At 30.9% G+C, this 22,193-nt stretch overlaps 1 protein-coding gene and 1 long non-coding RNA gene across 2 annotated transcripts; one reads left to right on the forward strand and one right to left on the reverse strand.

The window, feature by feature from the left end:
- Window positions 1–12,983: 12,983 nt before the first annotated feature.
- Window positions 12,984–14,620, reverse strand: LOC105127610 (uncharacterized). Its single transcript, XR_842670.1, has 2 exons — window positions 14,417–14,620; window positions 12,984–14,307 (listed from the first exon to the last, which is right to left on the reverse strand). It is a non-coding gene; the product is annotated as an uncharacterized LOC105127610 (long non-coding RNA).
- Window positions 14,621–19,305: 4,685 nt separating this feature from the next.
- Window positions 19,306–22,133, forward strand: LOC105127615 (ATP sulfurylase 1, chloroplastic-like). The gene is made up of 5 exons (XM_011028982.1): window positions 19,306–19,986; window positions 20,455–20,860; window positions 21,096–21,356; window positions 21,450–21,536; window positions 21,713–22,133. Exons 1-5 carry the CDS (start codon window positions 19,490–19,492, stop codon window positions 21,848–21,850), a joined length of 1,389 nt encoding a protein of 462 aa, XP_011027284.1. The 5' UTR covers window positions 19,306–19,489; the 3' UTR covers window positions 21,851–22,133.
- The last annotated feature ends 60 nt before the right edge of the window (window positions 22,134–22,193 follow it).

Raw genomic sequence — 22,193 nt, forward strand, 5'->3', positions numbered from 1 at the left:
TTTCTCTCATTCACTAGTCCCCATGTTATGCCTTGCAAAACCCTTCTCTATGTGCCCAATAAACAAACAACGCCCCATCCATCATCACGACCTGGCGTGGTTCCCACTGACCTTTTGTATTGATGACCTGATGATCTAGCGGGCATCATGCTCTTCCTTCGATTCACTGCCTTGGCCCACGTCATTTTGAGGGCTTTGACGAACAGGAAAGCGCAGTGCTTGGTTTTTGTTGCTTTCTTGTGTTGCTGGGTTAACAGTGAAAGGATTTCGAAGGGATTGAATGTTTGGGATTCATGGGTTTGTTCATGGGTCGGGAAGTACTTGATGTGGCCTTGAATTTTCTGACAAAAAGACAGGAAAAATAAAAAACAAAGGGAGAGAAATGGTAACAAGGGAGAGTAGTCATCGTCTATCATGAGATCCTAGACTTGGGGAGGGGCAACGGTCCCACCAAAGACATGTTCTTGGTGGAAATAAAACTAAAGTATGATGCAAGCCCATTCATTATATTTTGGATGGTTGTGATTGGGTGGTCTGGTGTGGGATTATTGCTTTGTTGACCACGTTTGAAATGCTTGTGGGGTTCATGTCGCTCTTGTGCAGCAAGCAATGGTCGGCAATTTAGGAGTAACGTAAATCCTTGGCAGCAAAAGAAAAGAAATTAAAATGCCTGGGAGTGCATTCTATGTATGGGTTTAGTATTTTTATTTATTTATTTAAAATTATATTAAAATAACTTTTTTTCATTATTTTTATTTTTCATGTCAATATATCAAAATAATTAAAAAATTAATATTAAAAATTAACATTCATAATTTATTTTAATTTATTTTTTATTATATTATTTTAGTCTCATGATAATGATTATGAATTTGATAGGTTAATATAAGTTAACTTGAGTTATTTTTTATTTTTTTTATATTTAATTTTTTAATATTAAGTTTATTGAAAATTAAATTTTATAATTTATTTTAATTTTTTTAGATTATTATAATCTCATAGCTCGTATATAAATTGATAAGTTAACCAAATTAATTCGAATAAATTCAATAAATTATTGCCTTGATATTTATTTAAAAATTATTTTTTAAATATTTATTTGAAATCGAACTATATTTTTACTAGACATTTAAGTTGTTATTTAAACCATCACGGCTACTAAATTATATTAAATTAATTTATATATAATTTAATTTTTTTATTATAAAAATATTAATAACACTTAAATATTTTTTATATATATAAAAATTAATCCAGCTCACATTATAATACGAGCCCATTATCGAGACGAATTAGCCAATTATCGAGACGAATTTGATTATGAGCGAGAACAGGAAAAAACAAAAGGCATATCCGGCCCTTCATTGCCCACCGTTTTTAAATGAAAAACTGAATAATGCCATAAATGCAGACAACCGATAGTCAATGATGCCAAACCACACACAGGCAAACATCATAACGAATGATGCTAAGCAAGCCGCTTGTAGACTAAACCTGTTTTTTTATTAAAAATTAAGTTTTTAAAAAAATAATTTTTTTTTAATTTGATATTGTTTTAATGTATTACTATTAAAAATATTTTTAAAAAAATTAAAAAAACACTATTTTAATACATTTCTAAATAAAAAATACTTAAAAAAGCAACATAAATGACACTTTTAATCACCCTTTTAATCTAAAACTCTAATAAATAAGTGGTTTATGTTGCATTATAGGCTAATTATTTATCTATTTAATAAAAAAATATATCAATACAATATAAATTTTCTCTTAATAAAAATTGAGATTTTAATAAACGATTCAAAAGGATTTTATTAAGCTCGATTAATTTTATAATATAATTAAAAAATAAAAAAATTAACAATGATTCAAATTAAGAAATAAATGTTTGTCGATATTATAAAAATATATCTTAGCAGTATTCTTAAAACATCTTAATGATTTTATTTGTTTATAAAATAAAAATAAAATGAGAATATGATAATTTTACTAGGATAAAAAAAAAAAAATAAGAGTCTACCACAAAAGTGAATTCTTTAAAAAAAATTATATGTATATATATCTTCCTTTGAAAATTTTTTTAAAAAAAAGCTAAATAAAAAGCAATGAAAAAAAGACATAGGTCAGCTTCGATGAACCCGCTAAATCCATGATCTAAAACATGTTATTAGAATAATTTTATAAAATTAAAAGTTTAAAAAACATGGAATATTAATTTCTAATGAGCCATGATGAGATTAAAAAAATGATTGAAACTAACTTAATCAAATCTTCAAAACCCATGATTAGATCATGAGACTGGATTATAAAATGAAAGAAAAACCTAAAAAAATAACAATGTCAAATAAACCAGAGATAAATTTTTTAAAACAAACCCAACAAAAAAAGGGATCAAAAAGAAAAAAAATAAATTTAAAAATAACGAGAACCAAATATAACAAAAAATAAAATAAAATCAAATTACGAAAGGTGAAATTAAAAAACAATTTTGATTGAGGAAAAATAAGAACAATAAAAAAACAAGGATTATATTTGATATAAAAACTAAATATTGATATATAAAAGTTAAAAAATAAATAATAAAAAAATATCAAATATATCGTAATAAAAAAAATGAGAATCTCATTTGATTTAATATACAAATAATCATTCTATGTTTATTTGCAATGACCATGGAAGGAAAAAGAGAAAATATAAGAGAGAAAACAATATCAATACAATATAAATTTTCTCTTAACAAAAATTGAGATTTTAATAATTGATTCAAAAGGGTTTTATTAAGCTCGATTAATGTTATAATATAATTAAAAAATAAAATATCAATAAAAAATAAAAAAATTAACAATGATTCAAATCAAGAGATAAATGTTTGTCGATATTATAAAAATATATCTCAGCAGTATTCTTAAAACATCTTAATGATCTTATTTGTTTATAAAATAAAAATTAAATAAGAATATGATAATTTTATTAGGATAAAAAAAAATAAGAGTCTACCACAAAAGTGAATTCTTAAAAAAAAAAAATTATATGTATATATATATATATCTTCCTTTGAAAATAAAAAAAAAAAGCTAAATAAAAAGCAATGAAAAAAAGACACGGGTCAACTTTGATGAACCCGATAAATCCATGATCTAAAACATGTTATTAGAATAATTTTATAAAATTAAAAGTTTAAAAAACATGGAATACTAATTTCTAACGAGCCATGATGAGATTAAAAAAATGATTGAAACTAACTTAATCAAATCTTCAAAACCCATGATTAGATCATGAGACTGGATTATAAAATGAAAGAAAAACCTAAAAAAATAACAATGTCAAATAAACCAGAGATAAATTTTTTAAAACAAACCCAACAAAAAAAGGGATCAAAAAGAAAAAAAATAAATTTAAAAATAACGAGAACCAAATATAACAAAAAATAAAATCAAATCAAATTATGAAAGGTGAAATTAAAAAACAATTTTGATCGAGAAAAAATAAGAACAGTAAAAAAACAAGGATCATATTTGATATAAAAACTAAATATTGATATATAAAATTTAAAAAATAAATAATAAAAAAATATCAAATATATTGCAATAAAAAAAATGAGAATCTCATTTTATTTAATATACAAATAATCATTTTATGTTTATTTGCAATGACCCATGTGAGGAAAAAGAGAAAATATAAGAGAGAAAACAGCTTAACCACTAATATATTAGTGGACACCCCATCACCATGTTTGAGGAAACGTGACGCATTGAATAATATCCTAAAAAGCAGTGTTAGAATTTTTTACAAGCATTATATGAGGGAGCAAATAATATATAATTGATGACACTTGTAAAACATATATCAATTTTTTTTTTTAAAAAAAATATATATTATATATATTAAAATATCTAACTACTCCTCACCCATGTAAAAATAATAGCAAAAAAAACACATAATAAAATGATTAAAAGTGCTCTTTCATTCAAAGCCCCAAAAGTTTGATTCTAAAGTCATTTAAGTTATTTTATTGTACCAAAAAAATTAAAGTTAAAATTGTCTATTGACTGAATCAGAACTTTTTTTTTTCTTTCAAGGATGATTTTGTAATTATATCATACAACAAATATATATAAAAACTGATTAATTATATTATTTTTTTTTAGATTAACGTAGGTGTTCGAGTCAGCTTGCACGTACCACAACTAATCCTACGGGCCCTGAAATTAACGATCATGTAAGCCTCCAGTGACCATTATATGAGCAACCAAGGACTCAAACCTGAGACCACAGAAGAAGCAAATCTCTTAATTTCAAGTCTTTAATATTTGGCTACCACCTAGATAATTAATTATATTCATTCTTATAGTAACTAATGGTACTGTAAAAAAAAATCTATATCTGAATACAAGTTAAATAATTTTTTATCTTAAAAATAAAATAATAATTTTATTGCGTGAAGTGGGAGTATATCCATGATGAAATTTCAAGCCGTCTAATTATTATTTTTTAATTGAGGGGCAAGGGCAAGTTGGGGACTGGAGTATATATCATTACAAGATCTTGAGAAAATGTGAGCACAGGATTGTCCACGTGACCCGAATAAACGAGAAAGTTGCATTCGTTGGATGGTTTTGGTGCCCATGCTCTCCACGGTAACATAAATGCACCAAATCATTACCCTAACGAGATGTGGAGGGGAGAGAGATTGCATTTTAATGTAGCCATAGGGGACTGTGACTTTGGGAAGGGTATCTACGGCTTGTATTGTTTTCGAGATTGGGATTTGTTTTTGTCACCATATAAAATAGTGAAAGCCTGAAAGGCATGTATGCTCGGCTGCTCACCATCTTAAGAGTATTTGTGGACAGATTACAAGCATATTTGAGAATGGAGATGACAGTTGGGTGGAGTTTCCCGAGTAAATGTCGTCCCCTGAACGAGAAGAGAGAGAGCGTGTGGCGGGACCCATAATCGCACATAGCTAGCTATATTTGCATCTTCCTGGACTTGCTCGATTGCCTCCATTGACAGTTCCAACTCTCGGTATTAGGAATCAAGATAAAAGGAAGATATAGTGTGGTTCGAGGGACAATGTTCTGGACAGTAACTCACACATGTAAGAAATTGTTTGAGGTGAACAGATCAAATAAATTAATCACCTTAAAAATGGTTATCCACATTTTATCTGGGTGTCGATAATGATGCATGCCCTTGAAGTTGAAGTGGGTTTGGAACACGACCAATCATTAATAGGACAAGTTGCTATCATGTCATGTGAGCCCCATCCACAGTAATGAGTGGTAACCTAGTCGAGATTCATCATGATCTCTTGAGCACTTTTATCTTTATCCCCTTTCCATCATTTAGAATATTGGATGATCATGTAAAATTGGTCTGAAATGGAAGAAAGTGAAATGTCTGGCTTGTGCGTTGGTGGACAGCATGGCATTATATCGGCTTGTGAGTTGTGATTAATCATCAATGGATGCACCCACCCACCATGTGTTGGGAAAATAAATAAATCCAGCCTACCTACGGTCAGGCACGATACGAGGTGGAGTTCTTTTGTAATATCATGTTTTAACATTCGTTTGAGAAAGGAACGTGACGAGTATAACTATGATTCTTTCAAGTGATTTGTTCATGGCATGGGATCGAGGGTTTTATAAATGCTCTGTCGGTGTAAGAATATTCATATATGTGTTACTTGAGCACCTTATAATTAAACAACAAATAATTGCTAGCATGTATCCTTATAATTAAACAACAAATAATTGCTAACAAATATATGTGTTACTCGAGAGTGTATTTGATTAGATAATTTAAAAAACCAGGAGATAATAGAACGAGAAAATCAAAATCCATACACGTATATAATTAATTCACCATCACCAATTCGTATGATGTTTTAGATTGTTTACAGTTGTTGTTTATCTTCTTTTTTTAAAAAAAATATGTTTGATTATAAAATAACTTTCAACTTAAATTAAATATTTGTTATATAAATAATCGAGTCGATTTTTTTATTTAATCAGAAGTTAAATTTTTAAACTTGTAATTTATGGGCTATATATTTATATTGCATGTTCTCTTTAAGCAAAACTATTTTTTTAGTCATTTTTATCAAACAATGTCTCCAATTCAGAATTATTTAGATGTTATTGTATTATAAGCTATTCACGAGGAACAACCTACAAGATATGAGTTAAAGTCAAAGGTCATTTTTCATAAATCATCCCAGACATACTCTTATATCCTTTTGATCTCATTATTTTTTAAAAAACATTTTACTAATAAATTCTAACTTAATCACACTGCATCTTTTCTTCTTCAAAAAAAAAAAAAAAACAAAAACCACCTTTAGCCATTTTTTATCTCTCTCTCTCTCACACACACACACACACATATATATATATATATATAACTTAAAGTCATTTTAACTTGTTTTTATCATAATTTATTTATGAAAATTAATTTTTGAATTATGACTCAAAGTCAAAAGTCAGTTCTATAATTATGTATAACACACAGTCAAAGAGTCCGTTTGAAATGATCTGTGAAAAAATAAGTTTTAGACATTGAATCATGATTTAAAGTTTATTTTTTCACAAGTAATTTGTGATAAAAATAAGTTGAAAATGACTCTAAATTAGAAGTGTCTCCAGTAAAAATGATTAAAAATGACTTTTTCAAAGAAGAAATTCAGTATAAGTAGATTCTAAATCTAATATTTAATAAAATAAAAAACTTAACTCAATTTTATAATACAATTCCATATTAAATAAAATTTTACTTCTAATTAAATATACTTATGATTTTCTTTCAAGTCAAGAGTTTTAAAAATAATTTAAATAAATTTGAAAAGATTATATTAAACGAAACCTAAACCAAGATAGTTCACCAAAAAACAAAGTTCATGATTGCAAGTCACCGAACAGCACAACTTACTTTTAGACACTTTTGTATCGAATACGCACTTTCTTTGTACAAGCTGTAAGCAGTGTTTTCGTCCTCTGCTTTTTCCCTGCAAAGTTAAGGCTTTAAAAAAGCCCATTTCTTTATATCAGGTTGGCTCGGTGGCACAGGAAGTGGAAGTCATCCTCCACGGAGGATGATGAAATTTATACAATTCTCCCCGTCATGCAGCATTGAGCTATCTAATCAGTATTAAAATCTAAGATATTTAGTATATGAAGATTGATATATTCTATAATTTAATATATTTTTTTAGATCTTTATTTTTTTACAATTAAGATATCTAATATCCTTATATGAAAAACATAATAAATTAATAAATAATAACAAGTGATATTTAGTAAACTAAATAATTGGTGGTTGATACGTATAAAATATTTACTTTGATGGATGTTAAGACTATCAGATGATAAATACAATAATTTTATAAAAAAAATATATATTAACATTTTAGTGAGATGAATGCTGAAAATATATATATTAAAAAAATTATAAATAAAAAGATTATAAATTTTTAATTAAAAAATTTATGATATATTTATAACTCATAAATTTATTTTTTTATAAAATAAAAAGATTAAAATATAATTTTATTATTTTAAATTATATTTTATTTAAAATAATACAAATTAGGAATAAAAATAGTATAGGTTGGGATATCACACTCAAGCCACTCTCTTAAACCCCAATTATACTTTGAGCTTGGAATTCCGAGCCCACTTTCTTTCAGCTCTTGAATTTGAAATACCAAATCCAGTTCAATTGATATTTTTGTTGTGCCTATTTTAAGCAAATTTTATTTGTTAATTTTGGGAGGGTTTTTTTTTTTGTTTCAGGATACATCACTGTCATAACAAGGACACACGCCGAGCATCAATCGTAGTTTTCGATCATTTAAGATTTTCTTGCATCTTTATATGTTATTTTAGTACAAGTTTAATGCGGGTCTGCCATGTTGCATACATGTCTTCCAAGGCGTTGATTTTGTTTCGAGTCTATAATTTAATCCGTTTCTCTCTCTTTTCCTCCGGGTCAAAGCTAGAGCTGAAAGATGGTGGATGTAGCCACATAGCTGATGGGTACGATGAAATGTGTTGTTTTATTTATTTATATAAGGTGTTCGGGTTAACTTACACCTAACACGACCAATCCTCACGATCCACTAAATACTTTATAAATCTAGTAGGTATGTAAGACACCGCAAAGATGACAGATATACATATCATATCTTGAATCCAGATATAGTAAAAAAAGACATACCCTTTCCTAGGCCAATAACTGGAATGCGTGTTGTTTTATTCTTAATCTGTTCAGTTAGTCGCTCATGCGACGAGCAGATCTAAATGCTTGCTCTCAATTTGTGGGCTGTTAAATAATAACTAACAAGTTCTCTATGGTGTTTCTACTGTGTACGCGCTGTAAGTGTATCCTTTAAATTTTCATTTTATTTTCTTAAGATATATTTTTTTTATGTTTTTATATTATTTTGAAATTTTAATATTAAATTTTTTTTATTTTTATTTTAATACATTTTAATGTCAAAAACACTTTAAATCACGATAACATCGACCATTTAAAATGCATCCTTAGAAATGTTGTCTGTGCTGTACAGTAGAATTTCTAGCCTAAAAGGCTTAGGGTGGGGTATTATTTTCTTTTTCCAGAAAATAAAATTACATTTTTTCCATTTGAATGAAAAAATCAAATCCTTGAACATGGGGTTATTGTGGTATTTTTCTTAGGTTACAATTAAAACATCAATTTATTCTTGGAAATAACAAAATATCATGTATGCATTTAAAGATGTTTTATTCCTAGTATTGATTTATTTGTTATATCCAAATTAATAGGGGGTGTTTTAACAATTTTATACGGACCTTCAAAAGTAAAAAAGCGATAACCTTTAGGGCTTTGCAGTGATTTCAATTTTTTGATGGATAATAAAATTACTATATTATCCTTATCATTCAAATTTGCTGGCTTTGATTTCAAGAGCTTAATTGTCATTTCTTCATGTTTTTTTTGTTTATTCCTAGGAATACTTTTTGTCTTTTTACAAATTAATGAAGTTGTTAGAAAAGTTCAATAGCTTAGACTTACTGATAATGTCTTCATATATGATTAATATTTTTTTTTAATATACCCTATTTTAATATTAAAACTTATATATGGTTATAATATCATGTGTTTAATTTTTATCCAATAAATAAAAATAGTGGAATTTAAACTTGTGACTGCTTGGTCATTAAGATTTTGATACCATATAAATGAACAAATTCAATTCAAAATCTTAAATTGTTAAGTAAGATCTCATGATATAATCTATATTATTCTTCAATAGCAGTGATGACAAGAAAGAGAGAGAGAGAGAAGAAGAAGGAAGAAAAGAATAAATAATAATTGGCGATAAACCACTCATTAACAATGATTAAGCACCACACCAGGAGGAAAAAGATATGATAACACTTCTAAAGATATGATAAAAAATAAGGTTTGGGCAATTAGTGGCGATGCACACATCACTTTTTTTTATACATCTTTCCATCATATCTGCATATGTCAATTCATTATATTTTATTGATTTATTCAACTTTACATAATATTTTTTATGACATGAGTTTATTTATTTAATTTTATTTGTATTTGTCATTTAAGTTCTAAGTTTTTTACGGTTAATCTATCTTTTATATTTTTAAACAAATAAGTTTATAAAACACAATCAGGTTAATGTTTTATTTTTGTAATTTTTTTCTTGGTTATTATTAAAGACTTTTTATTTATTAAAATAAATAATTATTGATTTATTTATCTGGATGATGATTACGTAAGCTTTTCAATTTACACTTTGAGTTTTTATGTAAAAAACACATTTAAAAAACCTACATACCTAATATTTTTTTAATAAAAAAATTTACAACCCATGCTTTGCCGCGTATTAAATGGCTAGTATAAACCATTGAATACCTTAAAAAATTAATTTATACAATTTTTTTAATATAACATTAAAACTATAGCTATGATGATTAAATAGTTATAAACTTAAAACACAAAATTCAATATTTATTTTTAATTAAAATTAATTAAGAACACAATATAATATAATTATCTATAAATTTTAAATTTAGAAAGCTTACAATTAACAATAAATAATGCATATCAAATCTTAAAAATTCATCTAACCAGTTAAATTTCTAGATGGAAATGTTACTTCACATTTACATTTACTATTCAACTTAATCTTGAAGCCGTGAAACACCAGGAGTCTTTTAGATTCTTCCCCTTCATGTCAGGGCTATAAAGTTAGAAAAAAAGCTCAGTGAACAGGGAGCATAATAAGAACAAACCGTCCCGAATTACGATCCTTCTCCCGGCCGATGAGGGGAACAATTTCATGCACACATGTCTTTTGGAACAATAAGAGCACTTCGATTTTTTTTTTAATATCAACCCACCGCTGCGTGTGGTGCGCCGGTGATTCTGATTTAACAATCGCAAGCGTTTTGGATTCTGGGAGAGAAAATCCTTCACGACACAGGCACTCGTAAACATGGATCTGCATCCAGTTATCCGTTGTAATCAAATTTAAAATTTTCACACGTCGATATTTTTTTCGTTGAGAATTTAACCTTGTTGCCATCACGCTTTTGAAGCGTAGCTTGTAGGGGTAGGGCTCGGTTCATCTCCGATTAAAATAATCTTTAAATATTCTCGACTCCGTGGTCTGACTAGATGGAATAACCAATGGATTTTGAAATATAAGGGCACTTCCGTCCGATGAAGAAAAAGGATTTCTTAAGAATATTTACTTTATTTCTCTTTAAATATCCATTCCCTTGTCTTGTTTTTGTCTTGTTGGGCCCCACAAAACCTCCCAAATTCTATGGGCTAGTGGATGGGCCCAAGTAATCCTCCACCTCCAAACATTATCCCGTACAGTGATATGGGCTAAGTACTTGCTTTTGAACTTTGACCATCTGATATTTTGAGATCCATAAAACAGCTTTGATGGCATCTTGATCCTCTTGAAAGCGATACTCAGCAGATAATGCCAGAGAAAAATGCCTTTTCACATCGGTTTATCCAATCATGAAGGTTAGAAAAAAAATGATCACATGATTTTCGTAAGACGATGGCTTTGCTTTGCCCGCTGCATGAATGAAGCTTGAAAGGAAAGGGTTTCACTTTCACTTTATGATTTTATTGGAGATTGCAAAAGTTGAGCTTTCTTGCTTTTCCTGTGCGCGCCACACCTTAAACTTTGTCTTTCGATGGATCCGTTATATTTATTTTTATGCATCTCTCGAGTCCAAATACGCGTGTACATGTGCACATTATCACAAACATTTTCTCATTGAAACTTCATCTCCATTTCCTACCCTGTTTTTCCTTTTTTCTCCTTTAGTTCAATCTAGGCGCCATATTTGAACACGCACGCACGCATATAGATTAAGAGTTAACAGACCATATTCGTCACCAATCAAACGAATGTTCAAGACACTTTCAAAATGATAAGAAATAGCACTGACAATTACTTATCCAGGCCACCTTTTTGCCATGATTGAGATTCCAGGCACGCACCACCAAACTTTTCACACAAGGGTGAGGTCGTCGGTGTCTCGTGCGAAAAGAAAAGCTCAATATGGAACACATTCGGGTTCTCATACCCTTTGGCATTTATTTATTTATTATCTATCTTCTTGGTTGAAAACATCAAGTTATAAATTATAATACTGAAACAACCAGCAATAAGGAATTTGGAGCAGCATTGCCTGTGGGAGTGGAAGGAACAGAGAGAAGACTCTGAGGGTTCTGAATGTGTTGGATTTTTCGGACTCTGAGAGTTACTTTTTCATTTTTAAAAGTGTTTGGTCTGGCTTCTTTTAATTTTAAACTGTGTGTCAAATACAAGACAATAACATATGTTATGCAGCTCAATCTTGTATCTGTCAAGTCCAGTCTATTTCCATTTGCACTATTTTGTATAGTCTATTGCCATAACGAGGATTTTTTTTATGCTCCACATAATATTACAGATGGGTTCTTCCGAGCCCATGGTTTAAAGGGATTGTCCCCTGATTTCTTGAGGTACTGGCCTGCTCAAAACAAGCCCAGCAATATCCCTCTTCGACTAACCAATCACAGAACCCGTATTCCACGTCGCCACATCATTAAACCCTAGTACAATCTCACTAACGCATCTCTCTCTTCAAAAGCTGAAGCTGGTGGATCCCACCCACATGTCTATGGCCCTTCTGTCTTAAAAGAAAAAACGATAACTTAGGTTGAGCTATTCACCTTAAGTTCAGACAGTAATACTACGCCAATATATGTAGTCTCTTCCATTTCAGCTTTCAGGGATTAAAATAGCGTGCAATTAAAGTGTGTTTGTAGCTGACGTTCTCCAATTATTATAATTTATAAGTTAATATTTGATTCGACACTAAATGATCCCATAGAGATCTTGAATTGACAATAAATAGGAACCTGGAATTATTATATTGTCACTCTATGCGTCTTTGGCTGGTCATCGCTGTTGGGTGGGGAATGCAAAACACGTTTGGAGTATAGAGAGGAAGGTATAATAGAGTTATCAATCGAGGAAGAGGCACGCCCACTGGAATCAAGGACTTGCCAGTTGCCATCAATAATGTCAGTCTATCAATGCTCGAGTGAAAAAGATTTCGGATTAAAAGAACGAGCTGGCTGAGATGGATCCAGTTGCTGGTCTGGAAACTTTAGTTTGATTCTCCTCTAATTGTGCTGCATTCGACTTGTAAATAGGGCTTCTATGAGTTTTGGCTTTGTAAAAAAAAAAAAAATCTTATTTGAGGATTGAGTGAACTTGTTTCTATATATATATATGTGTGTGTGTGTGTGTGTGTGATCGAAGTTACATTAAGCGGTAAAAAAATTGAATCAGCAATTTGTAGCCCAAAGGATATTATACCAAGTTTTGTCATTTCTCTTTAACCATATTCTAGAAAATAATATAAGCTGATGTATCACTTACTGAATTAATAGCATTTTGAAAACACCATCTACAGTGCAGACAAATCCATATCCTCTTTCATCATTAGCTTAGCTAGAGTGGAATGGTATGACTGGCTTTCGGGAAAATGAGACGCTGCTAGTGGCTGGGAGCAGTATGAGCGGGCAACGTCCTCGTACGTTTCGTGAGAAGCAGAAATGGCCTGTTTAAGGGGAGTGATAACCGGCAACCAGGTAAGAAGACCCTTCTGTTGACAGCATAGGCCCTAATTCAGTGGGACACGGAATAAGCCTACACATTGGTTTCTCCGATGCACATGCAGCTTTTATATCTTCACTCCACAATCTCAGATCCTACTTTCTTTTCGTGAAGTGGGACTACTTCGTCAGTCAGAGGTAGCAGCAGGTAAGGCAAGAGTGACAATCGCAAATGGTTTTGTTATACGAAACTTTATTTACCCTGGTCAAAAGAGTTGATTTAATTAACCAAGCCAGCATCATCATGAGATATTAACAAAGCTTTGCACGCCTAGTGTTTTGATCCATCTCCACTCTGAGACCAAGTCCAGCTAGTTCAGGCATATCAACTGACCCTTGAAGCTCCAATTCAGCGACTGCCTGTTGGTTTTCTGAATTCCCTTCCTATATAGGTTCCTCCCACTTCCTTAAAAATGGGCTGTTTTCATCTGTAACACACTGTTGTAACATCAGAAGCATCCCATTCTCCTGCCTAACGTCATCTTGCACATGTTTTCTTTGATGAGCACAATTGCCTGTGACAGCAACAAAGTCCCTCCGAAATCCTTTATATGGACACAATTTAGGGAAGTATGAAGTAGTTGCTTCTTGGTTATCAGCCTGCCTCAAGGCTTCCCTGATTTTTGCCGGAGGCCCTAGTTCACGAAGCAGGCATAAGACAAATAAAGACGTCCAGATGAAAAAAGTGTATCAACAACATCAATCAAATCCTCGTCTATGCCAACTCCACCTTTGGTAGCACCTATATCTCTTAACATGGCGAGTGAGAAACCAAGGACATCAATCACTGCAGATCCTGTCGGAAGCCCAGATTCACCTCTTGAACCAAACTCAATGGCTTCAACTGATTTCTTGAATATTCCAAAAATGCACAAAGCAAAAGGATGGTAATCTCCTTCAGTCGCTCATTCAAAATCTCTGACACAACATTCAAAGATATGCTTGTTCAGTCAAAAATGGATTGCCACTTAAACTAATTTCTTCTCCATTATCACAATTACTACCCACACCATATAATCTTGACAAGAGTCGAGGGAAGGCGAACATCATCTAAACAAATCCTCAAGAGAAGCAACTTCAGCCAATCTTCTCCAAAACCAACTGGTAAAACAACAACATAAAATAATCATAAACACAATAGAAATAAAAAGTGATAGAGGATAGAATACTTGAAGGCTAGCATGATTGTGCAGAATAATCAAAATATTACCTGAAGATGCAGTCCGAATAATTTCAGTGACAGTAGGCAACCCTGGATCTCCACAAAGCTGCGAAACTAATTCACGACTTCCGTCACAAGAAGCATAAATAATCATAAAAAGAGGATCACAAGTCTCCCAACTCCGGACTTTTGCAAGCACGGGACGAAATTAGGAGGATGGCAAGGACCCGGATCATTCTTAGGAATTTTTGTTTTTTCGGTCGCCTCCTTTAACAAATTAGATTTTTAAACTTACAAATAAAAAAATCTTAAATTTTATCCCTCCTGGATTTTTTTCTTTAATTAGACACTCCCAAACTAAAATTTCTAACTCCGCCTCTTATTAAACATGGTATAGTTTTCTTTTCCAAACTAGAAGGATTATCATTACATTTTAAAATTTCCTTTTTTTTTTTAAGTATCTCGGCTATTGTTATTGTTTCTAAAATTTCTTTAGTATTTTTTCATAAAGTTGATTATTTTGGATAACTTTATTTACTAGTATTTTTAAGTATTGTTTACAAATACAATTTAGTGGCTATTATTGATACTTTGGCTTCAATGTCGTTACATCTTTTTTATTTTTTTATTTTATCTATGTTTGGCATACATTATGTCTCTACTTGTAGTGGTACGAGATATTGTCCTTTGAATGATTATTTCTTCTTTTTTTTCATTTATTTCTTCTACATGTATACCCTAGTTTTTTCTTGTCTTTTGGGCAAAGGTTCATTTCCTTGAGGATTCATTTTAGAAAATAATCTAGAACTTGTGAAATGAAATTAATGATTTTTCATCAAAAATTCATGATTTTGTTCAATCATAAGAAGATATAAAATTAGTTCCGAATACCTCTTGAAATTACATTGTTTATATTGTTATTGCAGGATAATATTTGAAGCATGAAAAGTAGAGAATTTCTTCTCTAATATTTTCATCACACAATTTTAATTGTGAGTTAATTTCAAAAATAACAGAGTTATATTCACTAACCGATTTAAAATTTCATAACTTTAGTGAAATCAGTTATAAAGAGCATAAGAAAGTGGTAAACTTTTGGTGATTATATATTCTTTTTAGATTTTATCACAAAACAAGAATATATTTTATTGTGAGGTATTCGACTTTTAATCATTCATTGAAATGATAGTGAACAAAAATCATTGCTTTTGCGTAGATGGTCTTTTCAAGATTCATAGCTTTCCATTGAAATGATAGTGAACAAAAATCATTACTTTTGCGTAGATGATCTTTCCAAGATTCATAGCTTCCAGATGAATTTTAGAGTAAGGATCCATGAAAAATAGTTATTTCTAGATATATTAAGAGTGATAAATTCAAGTTTTGTCAGTTTTGATATTATCTATAAAAAAAGAAACAACTTATTAAATAAAATTATGAATATAAAAGAAGAAAAAATTAACCTTTTAATACTATTATTCAATTATTTTGAAATACTATTTATTCAAGAGCTATATTTAATTTCTTTAATTCTTCGTAAACTTACAATACTAGTTTTTCAAGAACTTTAAATTTTGATAAATAAAAAGAAATTTTTTTTTATCAAAATAAGTTATAGAGTCAAATATATTTTCTAAAATATGAACAATAATGAAGAGAAAAAATATTAAAATTAATACAAGTCATGTAAAATAGAAATTTATATATACAAAGATTTCGAATTAAATGAAGTAATCATGCAGATTGATATATGTTAACAAAATAAAGATTAAGTTAGAATATACATATTTAGAATAAAAGCTCAAAGAGAAGTTCATTAATTTTTTTATATATTGTTCCCAATATTTAAAATATAAGATAAATAATCTATTTATAACCAAAAAAAACATTAAAAACATTGAAAAACCCCAAGTGTCATAAAAAATGAAAAAACTTAACCCAAAAAACATAAAATTTTAAAAATTCCAATATATATTCAATATATACAATTATAGGTTTTATAATAATACATATCTTCTTGTGCTTTTGTGGTAAATATGAATTAGATTTTTAGACGCGTCTATTTCATCAAGGAAAGGGAATTAAAAAAAAGAAAGAAACATTAATGCCCTTTCAAAAATTTCCAAACAATAAATGGCAATTGTGGTTCTGACGTAAGCCATTACCTTTTCGGAAATAATAATGGGACTCCCAAGAAAACTTGGCCTCTTCATCCTTGCCTCTGAATCTGGCTGTAAAATAGGCAGAATTCAGTATAGAAGCCGTCATCACCGTCAAAAAAATATTACCTTTTGTTTTTCGTACCGTGTTGGCTCTCTCTCTCTTTTAATAGTTTTTATTTTTTTTAATTTAGATTTTTTTTCATATTTTGTAAAATGGTTTTTGAGTTTGTATTTCATTTCTCAATAATTTTTTTTTGCTTATTAAAAAACAGTCTTACCTTAGGTTTATGGATTTGGTAAGTTAATCAACTGATTAGATATATTTTTGTTATTTTAATTTTTTAATTATTTTTAATAATATTATTTATAATAAATTATTATTATTATTATTTTTATTCCATGTAGTAATTATTTATATAGACTGATGTTTAATTTTGTAATTATATATTATATAATTATAAAAATAGTTTATATTTTTTTTTATTAAATTCAATAGAGTCTATGGTATGGATCATTGGAAAACTAAAATTGATCTAATTTATTATTGTTTTAGCAAATATTTTTAAATCATCATTTTAATTTTTTTTAAATTAAATCATATTTTTATTAGTCATTACAATTATATTTATACCTATAAAATTATTTAATTTAATTGAAAATTAGAATTAGACAAACAGATTTTAAGATTTTACGATTCATCATTAAACCAAATTTAATAACAATATTAAAAAAATTATTCACGCTTTAAATATTTTAAAAAATTAGTTCATTTACCGCATATTGCAGATAAATGTATATCCTAAAAACATTCCCTGAAACACAGTAACGATTATCTTTGATTTCAATGTCATAACAACACCAGCACGAAAAATTAACCTTGTTTTGTCAAGTCGAAACAATTCATCGCAGTAATTTCTTTTTAATTGCGAGGAAGTACTGGGATTTCTGACTACAAAACTCAGACATCAGGTAATTGAGTCATCGTACCCATCCCCCTCAATAGCAAGTCCTCACGGTCACTAAATTATAAAAAAAGAAAAGAAAAGAAGAAGAAGTAATTTAAAAAAATAAAGTCATATTAATTGAGCTAACTAACAAGCATTTATGCCTTTCCGAAACCAACGTGATTACGGGTCGTACATGTATATAATTTCCTTGACAAATTTTAAAAAACCATCAATAATGTCTTAAACAATTGCCAATTCATTCATTTTCTCGGCGAAAGCGTTCGGTGCAGTATTAAATCCATAGTTTTACCCCCGCATAGTAGGTGGGTTTAAGATTTGGATTTGAGGTTTCACTGGGTTACTAGGTAGTTTAGATTAATTTTTTTAAATAAAAATAAAAATATTTTAGTAAAAAATAAAAGTTAACAAATTATAGATTAATTAGGTTAATTGTCGGGACAATTAGATCACATTGATTTTTTTTTTAAACTTGGTTTGATTGTAGTTTCAGATCAATTAGGTTCTAGATTTTTTTTTGAATAATTCAGGGTGTCCAAGTCAGTTTACACATATCACAACTAATCTCTGGGCCCACTAAATAGTCCAAGTCAGTTTACACATATCACAACTGATCTCTGAACCTACTAAACATCCTGAAAACCCAGTAAACAGGTAAGACACCGTGGAGGTGACAGGTTAATGCACAAAGAGAATCGAATTTGGAACAGTCGCAAAGTAAGCCTTGTAGTTAATCACTAAGCTAGACTTTCAAATAATTAATTTTTAGATTCACTGAACATTTTACAAGTTTAATAAATAGATAAAACATCACGGGGGTGACATATTAGTACATGAAGAAAATCTAACTTGGAATAATTGCAAAGCAAGTCTTGGAGTTATCCACTGAACAAGACCTTCAAATATATATATATATATATATATATTTCAATCAAGTGAATCAAATTTTAAAATTATAATTAAATAATCCTACATGTTTAAATCATGCAATTAAAGACAGCTAAAAGGCATGCTCGGACCTTCAGCCATCAAATTTGATGGATGAGCATTTGAAAAACGATGACCGACCATGTGACCAAATCCAATCCTACATATGACCTGTTTGGATCATGGACCAGATAAAATTGGAGGCAACAAATTCTACAGAGTGCGAGATCACATCTTTTGGGTTGGATTGTTAGTTTTATTGTCGATTTTTCCCGACATCATTGAAATTTCAAAATCGCACATGAAACATTAGAACATGTAGGGTCCTCGTACTAGAAAAATCGTACTCTGTCACTTTACAGGGTAGGGCAGGTTTGGTTTGTGTGTAATATTTGGTAGAATTAATTTTTAAAAAGATTTTTATTTGATAATATATTTTTTTTAATTTTTTAAAATTTATTCTTGATGTAAGTATATTAAAAAAATATAAAAAATTATTTAAAATAAAAAATAAATTTAAATTTTGATGAAAAATAATTTTTAATATCATAATAAAACTATAAATATTAGAGTCATGGATTTATTGAATCAATTAAAGGAACAACCTTGTATTGAATAATTGTTTTTTAAAAAATCCATGGATTTAACAATTATTTGATCAGATCAATTAAAGTTTAAAAAGGGTAATTTCCAAACCAGATGAAAATAAAATTCGATCCCAGCTGGATTCTAATGTTATCAGATTGATACACAGTGCAGGCTGAATTCAATAATAAAGGCGGGCCAGATTAATAATTATTAAATACAAAACAGAGAAAAAGGAAACTGAAAACTGTGTCCAGGTTCATCCTCCCAATTCTCCAAGTCCTATATAAATGCAATGTCTCTCGTTGCCTCCTACTCCAAGCCAAATCTGCACCATCAGGCTTACACTTTCCAAGCATTTCTTTCTCATATTTTACTAGTAGTTTTCCAAAGTACCCACGTCTGCTTCATTTATCAACTGCCCTCTCAGAAATCAAACTTGGAGAGAGAGAGCAAATCGAGTGCCCTGCTTCTCTCCACCAATGGCTACCATGTCTGCCCTCTTCACCAAAACCTCATATCCTCCTCACTCTCTCCCAAAATCATTCAATACCCGTTTTAGCCCTACCCTCAAACTATCGTTTGCGCCCAAAATCCAATGGAAACGAGTCAGAATTCAATCCGGGTTGATCGACCCAGATGGTGGAAAACTTGTGGAACTATTCGTTGAAAAGTCGCAAAAAGATGCTAAAAAGAAAGAGGCAATTTCATTGCCTAAAGTTAAGTTAACAAAGATTGATATTCAATGGGTGCATGTTTTAAGCGAGGGCTGGGCAAGCCCTCTCCGCGGATTCATGAGAGAATCCGAGTTCCTCCAAACACTTCATTTCAACTCTCTCCGTTTGGAAAACGGGTCGGTTGTTAACATGTCGGTGCCTATTGTGCTCGCTATTGATGATTTGCAGAAGCAGAGCATTGGCGAGTCCAAGAGGGTCGCTCTTGTTGACTCAGATGACAATACTGTTGCCATCTTGAGCGAGTAAGAATAATTTTCTTTTTGTTAAATTTGATGCTATTTGCATGTTTGAGTTGCGTTGGTGGAGGATGGATACATAAAGTTTATATTTTTATATTTGTGTTTGAAAGTGATAATGAATTAGAATAAATTAATGTTTATATTCTTATGATGTGATTTGTGCTTGTGCGTTGGTCTACTTAAGATGGAAGCACCCTCTTTCTTTTTCCGATCATGCTAGGACAAGTGTACCAGAGAAAGAAATGTATATCATGTCAAGTATTGTTCATAGGTGCTGATGTCATACAAATTAGATGATTTTTCTGCAAGTTTTAGTAGGCATATCCTTTGATGGTCTCATTTCTCATCCACCAACGCATGTGAAGTCATAGATTGTGTAAAGATTTTTTGCTATCCAATTTGATTGATGTTGAAGAAACTCCTAATTGATGAACATGTATCCTGATTTATTTAGTTGTTTCTTTCTTTCAGTGTAGAGATATATAAGCACCCCAAAGAAGAACGGATTGCGAGAACATGGGGAACTACTGCCCCTGGTTTACCTTACGTTGAAGAAACCATAGCTGGATCTGGAAACTGGCTGATTGGAGGGGACTTGGAGGTGATAGAACCAATCAAGTATCATGATGGTCTCGATCATTTTCGATTGTCTCCTGCAGAACTCCGTGAAGAATTCACTAGGCGCAATGCCGATGCTGTCTTTGCATTCCAGCTCAGGAATCCTGTGCACAATGGGCATGCTTTGCTCATGACAGATACTCGTAGACGGCTTCTTGAGATGGGATACAAGAATCCCGTCCTTTTGCTTCATCCATTGGGAGGCTACACAAAGGCAGATGATGTTCCACTTAGCTGGAGAATGAAGCAACATGTGAAGGTAGGTGTACCTATCCCCCCCTCTCTTTTTTTTTTTTTTGTCACTACCATGGATTCGATTGTTGTTGAATTATTTTATCCAGACTAAACAAGGAGATGCTGGAACCTAAATTATATTTGTTTTCCATGACTTTTACAGTGTATCCTTGTTTGAGATATTTCTCCCAGAAACTTTCTTGTTTCCCAAAAGCTTAGTCTAATACTGATTTTGTTTGATGATGATGAAAAATTCTTAGGTACTTGAGGATGGTGTTCTTGATCCAGAAACAACTGTGGTCTCAATATTCCCATCTCCCATGCACTATGCTGGTCCAACTGAGGTGCAGTGGCATGCAAAAGCTCGGATTAATGCAGGAGCTAACTTTTACATTGTTGGCAGGGATCCAGCTGGAATGAGCCATCCAGTTGAGAAAAGAGATTTATATGATGCTGATCATGGAAAGAAGGTGTTGAGTGTGGCCCCTGGACTTGAGCGCTTAAACATCCTTCCTTTCAGGGTATGTATTTTGTTGTCATCAAAATCATTGACACTGCACATGTAACCTTGATAGTAATTTGAAAAAAATCGTTGTGGTTGCAATTGGATGCAGGTTGCTGCATATGACAAGACTCAGGGTAAAATGGCATTCTTTGATCCCTCAAGGCCCGCAGACTTCCTCTTTATCTCTGGAACAAAGGTAGGCAGCCCAACGTATTTTTCATTTTCTGATTGTCTAAAAGATACTGGAAATAAGACAATAAGAGGAAAAAGTTTCGGACTATGTGAAACAGAGGGAGTAACTTCGTATTTTTGGCTTATATAATTATGTCTATCCTTTTGCTTCATGTGACAACGCTTGCTTGTACCCTGCAGATGAGAACACTTGCAAAGAACAAAGAGAACCCTCCTGATGGATTCATGTGCCCTGGTGGCTGGAAAGTGTTGGTCGAATACTATGACAGTTTGAGTCTGGCAAACAACGGCAAAGTCCCAGAACCTGTTCCAGCTTAGATGGAGTTCAGGATTTGCTGTGCCATACTTGTTATGCCATCTGATTGGGAGAAACTTTGAAGCTTACTTATCTCCATCTTATGGTCCAGCTTTTGTATAGATTCTCTGTTCAGATCTCTAATAAAATCACGAGGCACCGGAGCAGGGACAAAAAACTTGCCTCAATTTGTAATCAGATTGCCCTGCTGTGGCATCTCGCTTTGGCACACTAGCATGTGTGCTGGATGCGTTGTATCATAGCGGGGCTGTGCTTCTATAAAAGACAGTTGGGGTGTTTGTTTAATGTTTTTGGGACATAGTTGTGATGCATTGTATCACATGCACTGAAAGAAGCCCTAACGAG

Source organism: Populus euphratica, unplaced genomic scaffold (genome assembly GCF_000495115.2).
Source record: "Populus euphratica unplaced genomic scaffold, PopEup_1.0 scaffold1.1, whole genome shotgun sequence".
Classification (NCBI taxonomy): domain Eukaryota; kingdom Viridiplantae; phylum Streptophyta; class Magnoliopsida; order Malpighiales; family Salicaceae; genus Populus; species Populus euphratica.